Raw genomic sequence first — 22,666 nt, 5'->3', positions numbered from 1 at the left:
CAATAAACAGCTGGGCATAGTGGCACATGCCTGTCATCCCAGGTACACAGGAAGTGTAAATACGAGGTTCACATCCCAGGTATAAATGTGAGACTATTTGAAAAATAAGCAAAGCAAAATGGGCCAGAGGCATGGCTCTGCAAGTACAAGGCCCTGAATTCAAGCCACAGTACCACCAAAAGAAGAAAGTCTTTTTTTTTTTTAACTATTTAAGCTACATGTTTTGTATCAGGCTGTAACTTATGTACTAAAAAAAAGTACTTTCATTTTGGGAAACAAATTTTCCAATGACATTCTAAATTCATGATCAAATAGAGTGAATTGGCTATGTCATCCTACTCCATTTCCATCTTTTTATTTCTTCACTCTTTTCTCCTGCTGCTCTTCTTGTTTTCTAAACAAATTTTCTCTGCTTATTTTTAAAAGAGCATGACAGTGTCTTTAGAAAATTGATCAGGATTATGGCTTGTGTTTATCAAAACACCTCAGAGAAAGAAAAAGAATAACTTCATGCTGATTGCATTTCATACAAGGCAGAAAGCTGCATGGCTGCATCTCCTGTTGTGATGACAGATACCAAGTAACTCTCTGTAACTCCCAAAACCCTGGGAAAGAAGCTAAGTCCTCATGGGGAACTGCTCTGGTCCCTATCATTTGCAAGGGGGGTATGAGTAAGAATAAAGCAATTAAATAGAACTCTCCCATGGTGATTGAAACAAAGATGAGTCCACAGTTGTATTAAAACTGCAGTTTCCATGGCTATTCTGAAAGTTAGATGATAGAATATTGTGCTTTTTATCTTTTCTTTACATCATTGTGTCTTTAAGGTCTACATTTGAGAGAGAGAGAGAGAGAGAGAGAGAGAGAGAGAGAGAGAGAGAGAAGTGATGTTCCAATCCTTTCTCTTTTCTTGTACAAATGATAGTAGGTAAGCAGGTAGAAGCTAAGGAATGAAATGATTTGCCCAAGGTGACGTGATTAATGGCAGGGACTAGTGAACAACAGGAGTTTCTGATTTCTAACGCAGTTATTGCTATGGCTGTCATTGTGACATAATCCACAAAGGCAGAAAATATTTTCAAACATGTAATTTAACATTCAAACGTTGTAATTTTCCAAAAAGAGTAAAAAAGCTTGTGTAAAGTTTGTGGGATGGTTTGTAGCCTACACAGTCTAAATGTGGCTATTTTAAGAATATAAGTTCTTATAAGTACAAAAGTAAAATATTAATATAAAAGATAAACCTTAAGAAAGTGATGTGAACATGACTAAATAGCACAGAAAGAAGCCATGGTTTAACCAGAATCATCTTTTTCCTCCCTTTTAGGAATGCAAGAAGGTGGCCTCTAATGATAGATCCTCAAGGTCAGGCTAATAAATGGATCAAGAACATGGAGAAAGCCAATAGTCTCCAGCTAATTAAATTAAGTGATCCTGACTATGTCAGGACTCTGGAAAATTGCATCCAGTTTGGTACTCCTGGTATGTAAATCAAGAGCACACTGTGGAAATGCACAATTAATCCAAAAGCATGTAGACTGTTTCATTTCAAAAAACCTTTCTGTGTCACATATGGTCAACACAAATGGTGACTTTGTTGGTCTCTCTCATTATTCATTGATAATCAAATAAGAAATTTAGAGGTTATGAGCCTCCCAGAAAGTTAGGAGCTTTTCCTTATCACAAGATGCATTTGTGGTGCTTCCTCTAATACAGCTGTTTTAATTTTTGTCTGTTGTTTGCTGTTCTTTAGTTTTCATTATAACCTTAGTCTGTAATTTAAGGGGCCACTTGATATGCCAATAGTTTTTAACACAACATTAGCCCAATTTTCTATCCTTCTCTTGATTTGTCCTACAAAAGTGTTAGGGAAGAGAGAACAGATTTTACATACCTGGCTATTACCTGCCATTTACGTTGGAGAGATTAGAAATAGGACAAGGATTTGTCAATCAAGCTCTTAGGCAGATGTCACATTTGTCAAAACAAGTTGCAGAATGCTTGTGGTTTGAGTTAATTAGGGTTATGAGTGATGTTTTCAAATTCATGTAAATTACCAAATTTTGACCAAATAAATGTAAACTCTTATGAAACTGTAAGTAGCCCCAGGACAAACAACTTCAGCAAGGCCCACTTGCTCTTAGTGTTAGTACAATATGGAAGAATCATAGTAAACACACTAGCAGTTCTACAGACATCTTATGCTTTCATATTAATAATGAGCTAGTTTTTAAACATTCATTATACTTTTAGGTTCTGTTAAAGGTAAGTATGAAATGAAAAAACCTAAATAGACCCACTGAATTTTGTATTTATGTGATGGAGACATAGATGTGTGTGTACACATGCATGCACAAGGTAGTCATTCAACTGGTGTTCTGAAATTTTTAACTATTTTAAATTGACACATAAAAATTATACATATTTATGGGGTACATGTCATGTTTTGATTCATTTACGTGTTGTGTAATGTTCAAATCCATACAGACATAGTTAAAACATATATAAATATATGTATACGTATAGTACATTATCTTGCTCTATAGTTACCGTACTGTGAAAAAGAGCAACTTGTATTCTTACAGTATTGTAGGTGGTACAGGATTTACACAAAAAGTACATCTCTATGCTCAAATATTTTGCTTGTTTAATATCAGGATCTTTTATACATCCTTGCAGTAAAAGTAGGAAGTGGGCGTGCATCACAAATTGTTATTGTAGCCTGTATGCTGTTATGGTTAGAGGCTCTGGAGTCAGGGTATGTATCTCTCATATGCAGCTTTTCAGTTCAGTGGCTCAGTTTCCTTATCTGTATTTTAACCATAAAATGTGAGAAAGAATGTAGTTCCTATATATTGGATACTTAGAGCAGTGTCTGATAAGTACCTAAGTTATGGGGTTTTGTTGTTTTGTTTGCTTGCTTGCTTTGAGATGCTAGAGATCAAACCCAAGGCTTTGTACATGCTCCATACTTGCTCTGCCGTTTGGTTATCTACCCAGTCTCATGAGTGTTTTGTTGTCATATCATCTTAAAATATAATGAGAAAAGCATAGATGATGCACTATGAGAATTCAGAAGAATCAAGAAGGATTTCTTGAAGGAATTGCTGCCTTAAGTACTATGGTAATTAAAATTACTTAAAATGTATATTAAATTTTTCTTGGTATAATAAAAAATAAATAATAATTGAGCATCTACCATCTGCTTGGCATTCTTGAGATTTCTCTAATCTCAGCCATGTATCTTGTTGTTAAAATTCCATAATTATAGAGGGGAAAGGGCCATAGATATCTTGCCTATCTAGTGTTCTTCAAATTATGGGTCACATAATTTGGAGAAAAGCTAATTTAGAGAGTCATGACCAACACTGTGTTAACAAAATGCAAGATGAAAGAATAGAGCATATTAGGTTGTGTAGCACAGAGTAAGGATAAGCATTCTTTCATGAATTTTTAAAGTTATACATATATATATGTATATATAATATATATAATATACATATATAGTGTCCTGGATCAAGATTTAAAATTTATTTCTGGGCATTCTCATTCTCACTCTGGAGATGACCTACTTTCAGTCTATTGAAAGTAAAAGATAAACTTTACTATCACTTTCATTACTCCCAAAAATGTATTTCTTACTTTGAGTTGTATCAGTAAACATTTGAAATCCAATATAGTAATTCCAACTGCTTCATTTTGTTAGGAAGGTAAGTGAGGTATTAGAGAATGTTAATTAGGTGGCTTAACCGGGACTATACAATCGATTGAGGGAGTCTCTAGGTCTTCTGCCTCTATCCAACCTTACCATGTACATGAGCAACACTTATTTTTAGTTGATTTAACCTGTTTTGGGGGTGAATTACTTTAAAATGTACAATAATTTATTTGCCATGTCTTCTAACGTTAAGCATCAGAGAGAGGTGAGAAGTTTAATCTCATATAAAAAAACACAAGTGGAAAATTTTATAGCTATTTTTTCATGTAACCATTAAATAAAAGAATCAGTACTTAAGACTCTGCCATTTAAGAAGTTGTCTTTGCATGTTGCCCATTCGGGGACAGTGACTTTTGATCTATTGTCCCTCATAGGCAGCCCGGGTCAAGAAGGCAGAGTTTTTAGCCTCATTCACCTATTTGCTTCCATTTCAACCAAAGCCATGTCTCCCTTTTTTTTATATTGAGTTTTAGGATAAGGTCCTCTTTACAAAAAAAGTATTCTTCTGCCTAAAATGTTTGGCAGCCAATGTTCTAAAAATTAGAGATATATCTGTATTAGCTATAATAATGGTTAAAACATGCATAGGAAATTAATCATTTAAATATTTCTGAGACAGAAATCAATATATAGAGATCTTTTAATGTCTTTCCATTGACTCTTTGAAAAAAATCCTTATATCACTAGCAATATCTGAGTCATATCTGAACCCTCCTTATTTTCCTATCTTCTCCTCTAGCATTTTTCTCTGACTTTACTTGATTTCTCCCTTGTATATAACAAACCAAGGGGGCAAGCTACTTCTTTTAATGTTTCTTTTATTTTCTTATTTGTTTATTCACTCAATTACAAACATTTATCTGGCAGCTACTATGTTCTAGTTACTGTGGTAGGCACTGAAAACTCAGCATGAACAGGACGCACTTGATCTCTGCTCATGGAGCATATCGGTTTAAAGTGGAAGACAGACACTGCTGATGAAGCAGAAGATGGGAATGCAGGATAGTTGGGATCAGGCAACATTGCTTCACGCTTTAGCTTCTGTGTTCTTTCTTTCCTCCATCTCTGAATTTCTTCTTTTACAATATAGTTCATTACCTTGTGGTGACTTGGATATGAAGTGTCTCCTAAAAGGCTCATCTGTTGCAAAGGCTCAGTTCCCAGCAGATGGTGCTCTTGAGAGGTGACTGGATTATGAGGAGGCTAACTTCATCAGTAGGTTAATTGCTGATGAGTTCATAGCTGACCAAGCTATTAGGAAGTGGGGCCTGGTTCTGAGGAAAATAGGTTGCTGGGGGTGTGCCCTTGAAGGGTCTTTCTTGTTCCATCCTCTTCCTCTTGCTTTAGATGGAGTAGCTTTCCTCCATCCTGCCCTCCTCCCCGTGATACCATGCCTTGTCACAGGCCCATAGTGATGAGACCAAGTGACCATGGACTGAAACAATAAGCCCAAATGAATCTTCCTTTAAGCTGTTTTTCCTAGATGTTTTGTCACAATGAAGAAAAGCTGACTAACACATACATTTATTTCATAACTTCGTTGTGGTTGAATATGGCTATCTGACTTTGGTTGGGTTTGGTCAGATGACTATATTGTACCCAACAACATGTAAGTGGAAATGCCATTTGTTACCCCCAGGAAATATCCTTAAAGTATGTTTCTTACTTTTTTCTGATGGGGGAGTGTGGACATGATTTGAAAGGCCATATTAGCCAAGGAGATCAAAGTTACACATGGAGAATAGTGAAGTCCAAAGATGGTGGGAACTTGGATCCCTTGCAGTTTAGATGCACTGTCCTTCTAGCCCAGGATTGACTATCTGAGGCTCCCTTTTACATGAAATATACATTCCCCTTTGTTAACATCACTATTATTTGGGGATTTCTGACACAACTGAACCTAATTATAAAAACACATACCTATCAGTGAAAAAAATGAGCTAATACATTAACATACAATATCAAGAAAAAAAAATATACTTAGTCTATTAGCCACTAAAACACCCACCCCCAAACACAAACTATAAACCATAAAAGTTACAAACATAGTACTTAATGCCAACAGAGTCACATAGTGGTTAAGAGGATGGTATAAGGGGCCATGCTGCCTAAGCAGGTCCCTGCTTGGTCTTTTAGTAGTTGATTTAATAGAAAATTTTACTTCAGCTGTCTATGCCTGTTTCACCTGCAGGACTAAGGTGATAATATTTAAAGATGTTTAATGTTGTGAGAATTATAAGAAAATATAATGTCACCATGTTGTTCAGGATTTGCAAATGCAGTGATATTATCTAAAAATAGATTTAAAAGCAAAGGACAAGACATGTGTTCATTGCAACTCTGAAATCTCTGTAGTTTTTCAGGAAAGTGGTCTGACAATGTAAATAGCTTTTAAAATGTTCTTAATAGTTGATCATTAATTCCACTTCTAGGACTCGGGCCTGATCAGTGGTCAGGGATGAACGCAAAGATTTATTATTCAAAGAGATGTTTACTATAGCATTATTAATAATAGTGGAAAATGGAAGCACCCTAAATAATAGAAGATTAACAGATTTAAATGAGTGTGATGTACTCATTACTTAACCATAAAAAATAATCATTTTAAACAAGCATAAAATAAAAATCATCTGATATGTCTCCTTTGGCCAAGATCCCAGCAGTGGAGGAAATTAATAAGAAGACAATTTTAGGAAATCATTTAGCCAGGAGTAGAGATTCAAATACCTGTCACTCTAGTTCTCTGAGCTCCTCCTTCACATCTAGATGCACACCCAGTCCTTTGAAGGACTCATGCAGGGCACCCAGATCCAAGTTTGGCTATGATAGCACCCCAGGTTCTGTAGGACTTGCAGATGCACTAAGGGTCTTAACAATGTCACCCATATTTTATCCAGGAATTCCTTCGTAGAATGCTCTCAGAAGAAAATATTGTGAAATGCACAGTTTTGTATATAGTGCTACTTATTGTATAGAACAAGAAAAAAATCCAAATGTCTTATAATACTGGTTAAAAAATGAGAGAACACGAATTTACAGTTTTTAATAGCATGGGGAAATATTTATGCTATACTGTCAAGGAAAATAATTAAGATGCAAAATTCAATATATTGTTTAGATGCAAGGGAAAATATGGATAAAAATACTGGGAGAAAATATAATTTATTTATTAAATAATTATCATGCTCTGTATGTTATGTGCTATTTTTCTTTCAACCTGTATATGATTTTAATCAGCTATGTAAAGTATTCAGAGGGAGAGAGAAAGGTAAAGAAAATCTGATTAGAGGTAGTTTTCCAGCTTCTTTATATTTTCCAGATGTTCTGCAATATACATGAAAATTTTATAATTAAAACACAGTAACCATTTAAGTAACCCAACTAGAAATGCTTTTTCTCTGGTGTCTCAGATGACTAGGTGACACTGCTATCATGCTTGGATACACAGTGAATCCCAGGCCAGGTGGGGAACACCAAGTGGGGCAGTTGGCCTGTTGGTTAAGGGGTATGGAGGTAGGAGGGATGACTAGGTCGACTTACCAACTGAGTTCTTGCCGCTTGCATACAGTATTTTATAGCATCATTTCCCTGTTCTTAGAAGATAAAATTAATTTTATAGGTAACTAGGAATCAAAGTAATTTAAAAGCTGAAAGAATTTAGGATTGAATGTTTATAGACAATATTTAAAATAATATGGAATCTTTTTTCTGACTTTACTCCAGTGTTGCTAGAAAATGTTGGAGAAGAACTGGACCCTATTTTGGAACCTCTTCTACTAAAACAGACCTTTAAGCACAGTGGGAGTGTGTGTATTCGGCTTGGGGACTCTACAATTGAATACTCTCCAGACTTCCGCTTCTATATTACCACCAAGTTACGAAACCCTCATTATCTTCCTGAAACATCAGTGAAGGCTAGTACCTTAAATGAATGCTTCTTTACCAAGTTTTACAATTTGCTGAGTATATTTTCCTCCTCACCTAAGAGAGGACCATGCTTCCTAAGAAAATTGGGTTTTACCCTTTTTTGTATTTCCTGAAATTGCTATAATAATTTCCAAATGCTGCTTTTGTGTGTGCATGTGAGTAGTAAAGGAGCCTTCAGTATGCTGTGAAAAAGGACCATCAGAATCTAATTTCTACAATTGATATTATCCTTAGATTTTCATTGTTAAAAATAGATGACATGTATTCACACTCTTTCTTTGTAATAAATGATAATATGCTAATTATTGGAATTGGAGCAGGAACAGAGCTCCATTCTTCTTCCTCAGACTAAGGCTAATGCTATCTGATTTAGTATAACTACTTAAAAAAAACTGTTCTTTTAAAATACCAAAAATTCCTTTAAGGAGTAAAGTGAAAGTTTTATTCAATGAGTAAAATGACTTGAGCTGTAGCTCTGCATTGGAGCTTTTGGGGGTTTTAGGAATGACACCATTTTCTCTTTTTTACTCCTAATTCTTAGCCTAGTTAGTATGGTAGTCAGTAAATGTTTATGTGGTCAGTGAATTGAGTGAAAGAAGGATGGCTTTTGTTTACAGAAACATGCGGGAGACAACATTAAATAATATTGATTCTGATTTTGAAAGGTACATATAGACAAGATATGTCTAGTGAGTTCAGATTCCTCCCTTGATTGGAAATATTTAAGTTAATGCAGGCATCTCTTTGCAGAGAAGCAGAGGAAGGACTAAAATGGTGTGATTCTGTCCCTCCAAGATGAATAAACATGATGCCTGCTCTCAAGAGGTTTACACTGTAAACCCAGCAGTGTGAGTGTGAAATGGCTACATTTGTATAAACAAGAAGAAATTGGAGAGCAAATATGTGTCCTGAAAGCTCAGATTTGAGGATACACTTAAACTAGGCATTCAGAATGCCAGGGAGACTGGGGGAAAATAGCTTAATATTTAAAACAAAATGTTAAAATATGGAAATTCTTAACCACTGTTTTTAACTAGTTAAGGTACAGTATGTTATCTAATCACCTAAAAATTACCTATTATCTATTTATGCATTAGGAAAGAGACTATCTAGTATAGTTAAGAGTATGGATTTGAATCCCTGCTTTCACTCACCATGGCTATAATTTGGGGTGTTGCCACTTACCTGAATTCCCTCATCTGTAAATGGGAATAATAACTCCATCTCATAAGTGCCAATGAAAACTAAATAAGTTTATCTATGTTAAGTGCTTGGAATGTTATATTAGTGTTAGCTTTTAGCATTATTGTTTAACTTTTAAGTAAAAGTGTGAAAGAATGAAGCATAAGAGGAAATGAAAAAATTTCAAAGCTGTGTTAAGAAAACATATTGTAATAAATAACATGGAAAACATTTTTTTAACTTTCCAGTAAAATGTGTGAAAATCTCACACTTAACATGAACAACTCTTTGTTTACTAATAACTGGTTTTAGTAGAAGTTCTGAAACTCTGTGGAAAAGAAACTAATCTATGATTCAGTATTGAAATCCTTAAGATCCCTAGAGTGTCTTATTGATTCATTATTTTTAATTGCTGGGATTGATTAAACAGGGATTACAAAACATGGTGAGGCAGTTACTTGCTTTCATTTACAGATTAGAATACTTCCTCTTGATCCTACTTTTCAGGATCTTTTATGTAACGTTTGCTTTCAAAATCACCCATGGGATGGTGTCGTGCTGCTATAATCCTTTTGCATCTAAATAAAAATAAAATTATGAAACCATATTCACATGATTTCAAATGCTTGTGAATAAGTGGCTAGGTTGCAAAATCTTGACTTTAAAAGATCCAACATTAATGGAATAGGAATAAATACCTTCTTGTGTCTGATTGAAATGAAGTCAAAGTTATAACACATGCATTCCTCTAGCACTGTGCCTGTGACTTTTGGATTGCAATAAATGTATGCTGTGTGCTTGATTTCTCATGCCAACAGGAAAAATCTCTTCAAAGTTTTAATTATAATTTTTCCATTAATAATGCCCAAGCATTAGAGAATTACATCATATTTAATGTGTTTTCCAAATTGCTTAATTTCAAGTATTGCTTATTCTTACATCTAAATGTGCAATTACATACATGTAATCTACACTTAGTGCCTGGCATGGGGCACATAAGGGAAACGTGTGACCCAGAGGACGCTCACTGTTCAGCAGGTGCTTGGCTTTGGTGGGAGAAAGGAGTCACCTCTCTAGGGAAACCACAAGAAGCTACTTTGCACTTACTGACCCCAGGTAAAAAATTTCCTAACAAGAACAAAATTACTCTGTTCCTGTGAAAGGAATATTCTCTTACAAGAAAAGGCAGGGAAGCATATTGTCTTTCACCCTGTAGCCAGAGCTGGGGATACATGGATGTAAAGACAAAGACTGAAAATAGAGAAAAGCAACATCAGTACAAAATCATCTATTTTCCATTCAAAAGAAAGGAAAACCTTTGTGCGTTGGTGATGCCAGCAATTTACAAACCAGGCAAAACCATCAAAGAACTCATAGAGATTTAAAAAGTAACCCTTCCACTTTTTTTTAAACCCGTCTACTGCTGGAGAAATATTGCTCATCCCTAAAGGAAGAATGGTAGCTGCCTCTCTGGCTGAGCTCCACAAAGGTAGAGACCAACAGGGCTAAAATCTCACACTGACCTCCTTTTGGGGCTGAGTCTACAAGGTGAAGGCACCTTTTTCTAATCTACACAAGGTACTTCCTAGATCAGCAAAGCTTTAGGTGGAATAAAAGAAAAATAAGAACAACACTTTGATGTGCAAATAATCCTTCCAATAAACTGAATACGTTATGTTTGGTGGATTATAACCCATTCTACATAGGTAGTTTGCCCATTGGGGTTTTTGTTTCTTTCTTTCTAATTTTCCTGTTTGAAAGTTTTGATTTTTAAAAAAAAAATCTCAAATTTGGGTATGCAAGTCTGCAAAAAACTGAAACTAGATCCATGTATATCACCCTATACCGATATTAACTCAAAATGGATCAAGGATCTTAATATCAGACCCCAAACTCTAAAGTTGGTACAAGAAAGAGTAGGAAATACTTTGGAATTAATAGGTATAGTCAAGAACTTTCTCAATGGAACCCCAGCAGCTCAGCAACTAAGAGATAGCATAGACAAATGGGACTTCATAAAACTAAAAAGGTTCTGCTCAACAAAAGAAATGGTCTCTAATCTGAAGAGACTACCCACAGAGTGGGAGAAAATATTTGCCAGCTACACATCAAACAAAGGACTGATAACTAGAATATATAGGGAACTTAAAAAACTAAATTCTCCCAAAATTAATGACCCAATACAGAAATGGGCAAGTGAACTAAACAAAACTTTCTCAAAAGAAGAAATTCAAATGGCCAAAAACACATGAAAAAATGCTCACCATCTCTAGCCATTAAGGAAATGCAAATTAAAACCACACTAAGATTCCACCTCACCCCTGTTAGAATAGCCATCATTAGCAACACCACTAACAACAGGTGTTGGTGAGGATGTGGGGGAAAAAGGAGCCCTCTTGCACTGCTAGTGGGAATGTAAACTAGTACAACCACTCTGGAAAAAAATTTGGAGGCTACTTAAAAATCTAAACATTGATCTACCATTTGATCCAGCGATACCACTCTTGGGGATATACCCAAAAGACTGTGACACAGGTTACTCCAGAGGCACCTGCACACCCATGTTTATTGCAGCGCTATTCACAATAGCCAAGTTATGGAAACAGCCAAGATGCCCCACTACTGACGAATGGATCAAGAAAATGTGGTATCTATACACAATGGAATTTTATGCAGCCATGAAGAAGAATGAAATGTTATCATTCACTGGTAAATGGATGGAATTGGAGAACATCATTCTGAGTGAGGTTAGCCTGACCCAAAAGACCAAAAATTGTATGTTCTCCCTCATATTCGGACATTAGATCAAGGGCAAACACAACAAGGGGATTGGACTTTGATAACAAGATAAAAACAAGAGCACACAAGGGAGATATGAGGATAGGTAAGACACCTAAAAAACTAGATAGCATTTGTTGCCCTCAAAGCAGAGAAGCTAAAGCAGATACCTTAAAAGCAACTGAGGCCAATAGGAGAAGGGGACCAGGAACTACAGAAAAGGTTAGATCAAGAAGAATTAACCTAGAAGGTAACACACACGCACAGGAAATCAATGTGAGTCAACTCCCTGTATAGCTATCCTTATCTCATCTAGCAAAAACCCTTGTTCCTTCCTATTATTGCTTATACTCTCTCTTCAACAAAATTAGAAATAAGGGCAAAATAGTTTCTGCTGGGTATCAAGGGGGTTGGGGGGAGGGGGGCAGGGTGTGTGGTAAGGGAGGGGGTGGGGGGAGGGGGGAGAAATGACCCAAACATTGTATGCACATATGAATAAAAAATAAATAAATAAAAATAAAACAATAAAACTGAGGAAACTGAAAAAAAAAAAAAAAGCAACTGAGACCAATAGGAGAAGGGGACCAGGAACTAGAGAAAAGGTTAGTTCAAGAAGAAATAACTTAGAAGGTAACACACATGTATGGGAAATCAATGAGAGTCAACTCCTTGTATAGCTATCCTTATCTTAACTAGCAAAAACCCTTGGTCCTTCCTATTATTGCTTATACTCTCTCTTCAACAAAATTAGAGATAAGGGCAAAACAGTTTCTGCCTGGTAGTGAGGGGTAAAGGGGGTAAGGGAGGGATATGGGGGGTAAGGGAGGGGGCAGGGGGAAGGGGGGAGAAATGACTCAAACATTATATGCACATATGAATTTAAAAAAAAAGGGACTTAGCAAAAAAACAATTGGGGTATGCAAAAAAATGGCAGATTTTTAGCTGCTCCAATGTAAGTAAGTTGTGACATAAAATTATGGACAAAATGGTCACTAATAGAGTTTAGCACTATTACCTGGGTTTAAAAGAGTGCTGCCTAGTAGGAAATCTTTCTTTTGTTAAGAGACTATTGAAACTGGAGCAAACACTGAGTTGCCTCCTGTGGTTTGTGGTAGTTGCTGAATATTTTGTCATATTTTGGGGAGTAAGAAAACATATCTAATATTGTGAACAATAAAGCAAGGGCTGAACTGTCAGATATACCACATGACAGAAACTGTTTGCTTTCAGTTGCCCCTGCCCCCCCGCCACCTCCCTCTCCCCCTCCTCACTTCCAGGCAGAACCTGTTCTGCCCTTTTCTGCAATTGTTTTGAAGAGAAAACTTAAGCAATAATAAGAAAGACAAAGCATTTTTGCTACTTTGAGATAAACATAGCTATACAGAGAGACTCCTAACATTGCTTCCATGCACAAGTGTGTTACAATCCGAATTGATTCATCTCTACCTGACCTTTTCACTAGTTTCCGATCACCTTCCCATCTTGTCCTCTGTGGCTTTAAGGTTTCTGTATTAGCTCCTCTGCAGTGGGGACATCAAACACTTTCATGTTTTGGGTTTCCTTCCTATCCCCATTCCTCCAATATATGCTCTCCCCTTAGCATGTAACCCAAGTCCAACCACATTGCTGTATTTGCCCTAGATCTAAAATCCACATATGAGGGAGAAAATACGATTTTTGGTCTGTCTAACCTCGCTTAGAATGATGTTCTCCAGTTCTATCCATTTACTTGTGAATGATAAGATTTCATTCTTCTTCATGGCTGAGTAGAATTCCATTGTGTATAAATACCACATTTTCTTAATCCATTTGTCAGTAGTGGGGCATCTTGACTGTTTCCATAACTGGTTATTGTGAATAAACCTGGGTGTGCAAGTGCCTCTGTAGTAACCTGTGTTGCATTACTTTGGGTATATCCCCAGGAGTGGGATTGCTGGATCATATGGCAGGTCTATGGTTAGATTTTTAAGAAGTCTCCAAGTTTTTTTCCAGAGTGGTTGTACCAGCTTGCATTCCCACCAGCAGTGTGCGAGAGTTCTTTTTTCCTCACATTCTCGCCAACACCTGTTGTCGGTGGTGTTTTTGATGATGGCTATTCTAACAGAGGTGAGGTGGAATCTTAGTGTGGTTTTGATTTGCATTTCCTTTATGGATAGAGATGATGAACATTTTTTCATGTGTTTTTTGGCCATTTGAATTTCTTCTTTTGAGAAAGTTCTGTTAAGTTCACTTGCCCATTTCTTTATTAGTTCATTGATATTGGGAGAGTTTAGTTTTTTAAGTTCCCTGTATATTCTTGTTATCAGTCCTTTGTCTGATGTGTAGCTGGCAAATATTTTCTCCCACTCTGTGGGTGGTCTTTTCAGTTTAGAGACCATTTCTTTTGTTGTGCAGAAGCCTTTTAATTATATGAAGTCCCATTTGTCCATCCTTTCTCTTAGTTGCTGAGCTGCTGGGATTCTATTGAGGAAGTCCTTTGGTATAGCCTTGCTTTCTTAAGCTGCTTTGCCTCTGCTGTGCCCTGTGCTGGGAGCCATCCTCAGCCTTGGCAGCACAATCAAAACACCTCCCACCCAAAGACCCTGGCCCCACTGCAGACCAATTCAATGAGACTCTAGAAATGAAATCCAGATAATCCTAGTTTCTAAACTCTGCAGAAGATCCAAAAAGCAGCTAAGGTTGAAACATTCTGGCCTACAATTTGCCCTTCTCTTTCCTTTGACTAACTGCTAAACATCTGGTAAGTCCCTTCCAAGACAGGGGTCTTATCCTTGTGGGAAGCCTTTCTTGACTTCCTGACCTGCATTAGATGCCCTTCCTCCGTGTGTCATATATTTACTACTGTCAGTGTCCCTGTCTCATTGGATGTTGTTTATAATATTGTTTACCCTGATAAACTAAAACTCCTAAGATCAGGGGCTTCATCACTTCATAGCATAGGACCTGATTCACTGTAGCTGTTATTTTATGTGAAATGCTTTGGGGAATAAGCATCAAATACCTAAAATTTTAGGAACTAGAAGTAGTAGAAAGCAACTAAATGTACAGAAAACACTGACATTCTGATTGTTCATGCAGACAGTAGAGCTGTGAGTTCAAATAAGGCATGATCACTGTGCTAAAGTTACTTTGCTCTAGTCTAGGGGATAGATGAGTAAAGCCATCTCTACTTCCAGTGTAATGTGTCCTGTAAGGAGTTAGGAGCTTAGAGAAAAAGTACAGGAAGTAGCCTTGGTGGGGGTGGCACACTTTTCTGAAAAAGTTACCTCCAAGAGGAAGTAACCCTGGATCTGCAATGTGTAGATGGCCTGTTGATCTGGTCAATTATGAGAGGACGGGTGCAAGTAGGGGAACACTGAAGCACATGGAGGCACGTCTTCATTGGTGTTTCTGGTATTCTACGATCCGTTCACAGTGTAGCTAAAATGAAAGACCTGAAAGGGAGTTGTGCAAGCCTTATGACATAGGTGCAGACCTTCACTCAAATATATGAGAAATTATAAAAGGAAGTTGTAAAAGGAGGTTTAGTTAACATAACTAAATGCTTATGGATTAAGCATTCATTGGTGACCGGAATCAGAAAGTTGCTATGGTTTATTGCTTGTGTGTATTGATGGGTACCCAGAGACAGAAAAGTGGATTGTCGAGGGCTGAATAGAGTTGTGAAGTACCAAGAGAGATCATTTCATAGCTGGAAGGAATTGTGAGAGCAGTTGAATGATTTGTTTGTTTTTTAAAAAGAGAGACCTAAGCATGTTTATGTATTTATGGGAAAGAAGCAGGAGAGGGAAAATTTTAAGATGTGGGCAACAGAGAGGGAGATCTGCCTCTAAGAGCCTGGATGAAGCAGACAGCTTCTTGATGGACACCATTAAAATGTAAACCTCTTATGCATAATAGTGGCTCATTACCATATTGTAGAAATACTTAGCATGACAAGTAACTACTGTGTCCTTTTATTCTCTTCTCTCACTCTGTAAAATTTCCTTTACTAGTGACACACTAGGCTCCTTAAAATGTCACTCAACTAGTCTAGCCCACAGGAAGGCTTATTGATTGATTTTGGTGTTGAGGAGTTGTCAGAAGTTGGACCAGTTTGAAATGGGAATAAACTGATCACTGAACAAATCCTTTGAAGTATTACGTTTCTCATTATGACAAACTTTTGTGAGTTTTTAATCCAACAGTAACATCTTTGATTTTGCCTACATCTTTGATTATATTCACTATGAATTCCACACCTATATATACTATTACAGTAAATGGAATCTATTTTATGGTTAGAACTTGAGGCATCCAAGCAGGGGCTTTCTCCTTGGAAATAATGCATTTTAAAACGTATTCTTTCTCTTTCAGGTAACAGTATTAAACTTCATGATAACTTCGGAGGGGATGCAAGACCAGCTTCTGGGAATTGTGGTGGCCCGAGAAAGGCCAGACCTTGAAGAAGAAAAGCAAGCTTTAATACTACAAGGAGCTGAAAACAAAAGGTTTAAATGTCATAAAACATAGATTTGTTTTGAGATCACTTAGAATGAGTTAAAGCACATTTTTAAAGATCTACTTTGTTAGATTAAATAGGTACATGAACAGGAAAGTTTAAAATGTATTAATGTATTAATTTAGAAAATTGTATTATTGAGTGTTTTTTACATGTAAATTCTTAGACACTTGAAGAGCTGGAGGATCTGCCACAAATCAAGGAAATGCATTTTCAACCCTTCAACAAAGTTTCAGCACAAAGGTTTATTGTTCATTATGCAACCAAGGATACCTGTTCTCATTAGAGCACTCCACTTTCTGTTCTTAATATCCGTATCACTGGTAGGAAGGGTATAGCTGTGTGAGTCATGTAAAACTTCAGGGAATAAATGGAGTAGTGGCACTTTCTTTCTGTTCCCTCTGAGCTGAGAGACTCCTTGACAGAGTAGATTGGCTTGCCATGTTTCTCTTGAGGCACCACATAAATGATCATTAGAGAGGGGATTGGAGCAGGAAGGGCTGTCTTCCTGACATTTTGCCAGATAAGAAATTAATTATATAGCATTGTCATTACAGATATTTGCCACAAAGCAAGGCATTTCTTTAGGTTATAAGCTCTTTGTTTCTTACAAAAGAACACTTATGTGAGGCGACTAAATGATTTCTTTTTCTTCTGAGAAAATTGTGTTTTGTTCTAGGCAGTTGAAAGAAATAGAAGACAAGATTTTAGAAGTTCTTTCAACATCAGAAGGCAACATATTAGAAGATGAAACTGCTATTAAGATATTATCTTCCTCCAAGGCTTTGGCTAATGAGATTTCTCAAAAGCAGGAAGTAGCTGAAGAGACAGAGAAAAAGATTGATGCCACCCGCATGGGCTATCGTCCTATTGCTGTCCATTCCTCCATCCTGTTTTTCTCTATTGCTGATTTAGCCAACATTGAGCCCATGTACCAGTACTCACTGGTCTGGTTTATTAACCTTTTCATCCTATCTATTGAAAATTCAGAGAAATCAGAAAACTTATCCAAAAGGTATGTAAAAAAATTTAATTAATACTAACTTATGAAAATCAATAATCTGTGGCTTTCATTGTTATTTCAGAGCATCACTGCCCCTTACCTAAAATGAACTTGATTGAGCATTGTAGCAGGAATAAATCTGACAAAAATTAGACAAGAGGTGTCCAATTTTAGTCTGCCAAGAAATTGTTGACAGAGATAAAGGATTATAATACAATTCTTAAAAAGGGAAACACTTATCTCTACTTACCATTGTGAAATACATAAATGACTGGAGATAGACAAAGAGCAGTAAATACCCTCAAAAATGTATCTCCTATTCTCTGAGTTTGCCTTTCAAAACCTTCAGTTTCACATTTTGATACATACATGTATAAAATCTGTCACGTACCAGGGTAATAGAACTCAAATCTTACTGTGATTATTTTTAGGAATCAGTCCTTCTTTGTTATTCATATTTACATAAAATACCTTATTTTATTGTTAGCTGTAAATGAGTAAAGGAATTAAGAATTAACAGTAGGTCTATGACAGACTAGAATTAATTTGATTTGTCATCAGCGAGATAATTTATTTTTAGTTTGGTATTTGTTTTTAATAGGATCCAACATGAAATTATTTCTTGAAAAAAATAATAGTTGCATCTTTTGCCCTTTATAAACTTCTTGGTCATCTTGAACCTAGACACTTCAGTTTCTTTACTACTCATACCTGCCAAGCAGTTTCTCAATTAAATAGTTATATTCATATAGCCAAGAATTACTTTTTAGAAATCTAAAATGTTAATAACACTGAAATCTGAATTGAATTCCTTCTGTTTGTCATGGCAGAGGTCTGAAATTTTGAGTATTCTTAAATTGAAAAAAAATTATTTATTACTTTACAAACTTAAAAATTAAACTAAGAAGATGTATAGCTGAGGGTTGGTGGTGCGGTTCAAGTAGTAGAGTGCCTGCCTGGCAAGTGTGAAACCCTGAATTCAAGTTCCAGTATGGCCCCCCCAAAAAAGATGACATTTTGGGGTTGGCAAAAATATTTTCAGATATCCACCCACAGAAAGAGAAGGGAGGGAGTTATTTTCTGTTAAGAAATGTATGATGATAGAGTCTAAAGTTCATTTTTATGTAATACTTGAAAGTGCTTAGGTTATTTCTTTATTTTTTCTAGTTCCTGAAATTTTCAGGTAATAGAAAATAAAATTTTATGTGATCTTTCTCTTAAAAGTTCCCAGTTGTTTGAATTACAGGTTAGTTAATCAAACATGCATGTCTGGTTTTCAAAGTACAGTTCAAGTTCCCTGAGACAATGATTGTTTTTTTTAAATTACATCACTTAACTGAAATGCTAATCACATTACAGCCACATAGAGTGATATTCAGGTTCTCACTCAGTTCTTGAAAGCTTGTTTAGAGGTTCTAGAAGGGGAGCACAGCTACTCGTATACCCTTGACCAAAGAAGGTCCTCCTCTATCAGGGATGGCTGTACTCATAGATCAAGAAAGTACGCAGCTTCAGGAGGGACCCACATGGAGCAGTGAGGAAGGAAGGGGACATCTGCCTAGCCAGTCAGATCAGCTGAATCAACCCTGGCCATCAATGAGGTGACAGATGTCACAGCCAGATCGCCCTCACATCCTCACTCAGTTGTTGACTTTCAACCTTGCTTCAAACAATAGCCACTAGAATGTTATCTTCTAACTAATTTAAAATCCAGGTATTTGGATTTTACTTAAATCCAGGAAATTTCTTTGGTCTGCCATTTAATAACATGTTGATTTAAAAAAAAATAGACCAGTTCTAGATATTTTCTTCTGCTATTTTCTAATAATCATTATTGGGAAAAATCCAATTTTACATAAACCATTTCAGAACACATTAAAAGGAGTGATGACTAAATGAACACTAAGACCTGACAAGAACAGCACAAGATAGGAAAATTGCACCCCAATCTTCTTCACAAACACAGATGAAAAATCCTAACAAAATATTTTCAAGCTGAATTCAGTGACATAAAAAATACAATTTCATGACTAAGTGAGATTTTTCATAGTAATTTAAGGTCAATTGATGTTAAAATTCCATTAGTAACTCATCACAGCATATTAAAGGTAAAAGTTAAAAAAAAAACTAGAACAATTCCATGCTTTAGACATAACTCTTGGTCTTTGATTTTTCTCTTGCTATACCAAGATAGAGCTCTTCCAAGATATGGCATCCATTTCTTCAGAACTGTGGTAGAACCCTTAAAGATTTAAAAAATATCAAATCTTTTTTACCCAGATTTGAGAGTTAGGGGAAATATAGAAAACAATTGTGACTTTTTTTTTTAAGTACTAGGATTTGAACTCAGGGCCTCCACCTTGAGCCACTCCACCAGGCCTTTTCTGTAATGAGTGTTTTTGAAATAGGGTTATACAAACTATTTGCCCAGGCTGGCTTCAAACCGTGATCCTCCTGATTGCTGCCTGCTGAGTAGCTAGGATCACCACCACCTGGCAATTGTGGCTCCTTCTTTGTAGATAAAATCCTTTAATTTAGAAATAATGAAACTCATGACCAGTAAATGCACAGTATAATTCTGGAATTGAAGATTAAATAAAAAAAATTGTAAACTTTTACTGAAGTTATTATGCCTACAGAGATGTGTAGAAATCACAAGTATTTGCCCAGTGAATTTTCATAGTTCACCTGTGTAGCTAGCACCCAGCTCAAGGCATAGAACATTATCAACCACCCAGAAGACCCATTTTGTGCCCTTATAGTCATTGATTTCCCTTCCACAAGCTAACCTGGAGCAGGAAGTCTGCCTGACTTCCTACTCCATAGATGAGTTTTGTCTGCTTTAGAACCTCATGTATTTAGAACTAATGTGTGTGCTTTTCTGTGTCTGGCATTTTGCTCTCAATATTGTGTATGCAAAATTCATGCATAGTGCTTTGGATAGTGTTGTGTTTTGCTCGTTTCAATTGTGTGACTATTGTTGAGGAAGCATAATTAAAATCTCAATCTCCTCCCAACTCAAAAATCCTCTCCAGAAAGGCAGTGGAGAAAGAAAGCAGATGCATTTGTTTGTTCATTTATTTATTATTTGTTTTGGTAGTACTGAGGATTGAACTCAAGGCCTTTTGCTTGCTAGCCAGTCACTCTATCACTTGAGCCTCTCTGCCAGCCCTTTTTATGAGTTGGGTAGTTTTGAAATAGAGTCTCACTTTTATTGCCCAGGCTGACTTGAACTGCTTCCTTTCTTTTTGTAAGACTTGTAGGTAGTTTCCAGCTTTTGTATTATAAATAATGCTGCAATAAATGTCCACACAATTATTTATTTCCTTATCTATAAATTCCTTTTCTGGAAAGTTAGTCAAACATACAACTCCATCAGAGGAACATGAATGATTTTATAACACGGTACCACTCACCAGCATTGCGTGATGATTTCAATGTTGTTTCCTTACTGTAATAAGTTCTTAAAATATCACATTTTAATCTGTGCTTTATCACTAGTGTGATTGAATTTGAACTTTTAATATGCTGACACTTACATTAATTTCACTTTAATCTTCATATCTAACAAGAGGAAATTTGTGTTAGAGACATTTAAATTTTTTCCTAGAAAAACCAAATCTGAGTCACCTTGTATTAATTATACTATTACACGTGAATCAAATTAAATGCTATCCGTGAAAAGACTTATTAGTGTAACAATGGAAACAAGTATAGTACAGTATTTTAAATCTTCTAAGAATTCAACTGTATTTCAGTAGCTATTTTCAAAGCCCTCTCTACCAAACTCTTTATCAGAGTTTTCAATTAGAAATAGGATACATCAGTTTGTTGTCATTCTCTCCTCCCCCTCCCTGCTCTGTCTCTCTAGCAATACTGGGAATTGAATCCAGGGTCCTGCATATGCTAGGCGAACACTTAACCACTGAGTTACATCCCCAGCCCTGTTGTCATTCTATTTATGGCAATGCTAGCACAGAATAAAATGTTTAAGAAATAGGCAGGTAAGGAAAATGGGAAAAAAATAAAGCTAGAATAAGTGACAGCTCAGATATGAATCTAGGAAGTAGACTAGTATACTAGTATAGGTTTTTTTCTAAAGACATTAAGAAACATCAGTATAATTTCGCCTATTCATAAATCAAACTATGTTGATTTTTTTCCTTCAGATAAATTGATCTTCTCAGAAAGTTTGGATTATTAATCCATGTTAGTCATTAGCTCTCTACAATGTTTTCAGCCAATTGTTCTTTTCTGTTATAATTTTTATAACCTGTATAATACAAATATTTCTAAAATTTGAGTTTAATGGTACTTTATTTCCTGTGCTAATTAGGTTAAAGTGTTATACTCATATTAAGAATTATGACACAGATCACATGTTAGCACCACTAAAAAGTTGTTAGTTGGAAATATTGTTATTCATATATCCAAGTTTTATCTCTGTGGCAAATAAAAATGTGGCAAAAAGTTCATGAAACCTCACCTCAGCCAGTAAAAGCTGGGCACGGTGGCACCCACCTCTCATCCAGCTACTCAGGAAGTATAAATAGGAGGCTTACGGTCCAGGTTGGTCTGGACATAAATGTGAGAGCTTATCTCAAAATTAACCAAATCAAAAAAGGGTTGGGAGTAAGATTTAAGTGATAGAGCTCCTGCCTAGCAAGCACAAGGCCCTGAGTTCAAACCCCAGTACCACAAAAACAAAACAAAAAAGTTAGTCAACAGTAAAATGCAATTCTACTGCAGTGTTTCTACATTGAGTAAAACCCCAGTACCACAAAAACAAAACAAAACAAAACAAAACAAAAAATCAGTCAGCAGTAAAATGCAGTCGTTCTGCAGTGCTTCTACATTGTGTCGCTCCCAAATTGGTGTGCCCATTTAGTGCAAATCCTTGATTGTTTGGTGGAGTAATTGACCAGAAAGTGTGTGAGAAGAACATACATTCAAATCATCTATAATGGATTTTCTTAAGAGCACTTTCTTTAAAGTCTAACATACTTTTATTTATCCACTCTTTCTTTTGGCTCTCAGGCTTCAGATCCTCAAGGACCATTTCACTTATTCACTCTATGTTAATGTCTGCCGGTCTCTTTTTGAGAAAGATAAGCTACTCTTTTCCTTTTGTCTAACTGTGAATCTACTCATCCATGAGAATGCGGTCAGTAAAACACCATAATATTTACATTGACTTGTAGTTTACTAATTTGCATGGGACTATATATTAAAAGATTATAAATAGTTTAACAGTGATATTATTACTTAATTAAGAGAAGGCATTACAGCAAAACTGAATTGCACAGAAGTGAAATGTAAATTTAGCAGAGAATGTTATTATCACTTAAATTTTTTTATTTTTTATTTTAAAATAAATGTTTTTATTAAATTCTCTTACAATAATACATATAAATTTGCTAAATATATTTATATATTCTCATCTATTAATGCTGTAAATGGTAATATGTTTAAGACCTTGTGGTTATTTAAATTTAACCACTTGGACTTAGCGATATTTTACATAAATCTTTGGTATCATTGAAAGCTGTTCATTTAA

At 35.9% G+C, this 22,666-nt stretch overlaps 1 protein-coding gene across 3 annotated transcripts in view; it reads left to right on the top strand.

The window, feature by feature from the left end:
* Positions 1-22,666, top strand: part of Dnah7 (dynein axonemal heavy chain 7) — a 310,589-nt gene that overhangs the window by 228,602 nt on the left and 59,321 nt on the right. For all 3 annotated transcript variants that reach the window (XM_074071306.1, XM_074071307.1, XM_074071308.1), the window contains exons 47-51: positions 1,328-1,482; positions 7,442-7,632; positions 15,962-16,095; positions 16,786-17,121; positions 22,147-22,273. In XM_074071306.1, the coding sequence (XP_073927407.1) occupies positions 1,328-1,482; positions 7,442-7,632; positions 15,962-16,095; positions 16,786-17,121; positions 22,147-22,273 (943 nt within the window). The remainder of the gene's footprint in view (positions 1-1,327; positions 1,483-7,441; positions 7,633-15,961; positions 16,096-16,785; positions 17,122-22,146; positions 22,274-22,666) is intronic.

This window comes from Castor canadensis, chromosome 4 (genome assembly GCF_047511655.1).
Source record: "Castor canadensis chromosome 4, mCasCan1.hap1v2, whole genome shotgun sequence".
Lineage (NCBI taxonomy): Eukaryota > Metazoa > Chordata > Mammalia > Rodentia > Castoridae > Castor > Castor canadensis.
The sequence above is the reverse complement of the archived record's forward strand: the minus strand, read 5'-3'. Positions and strand labels throughout refer to the sequence as shown.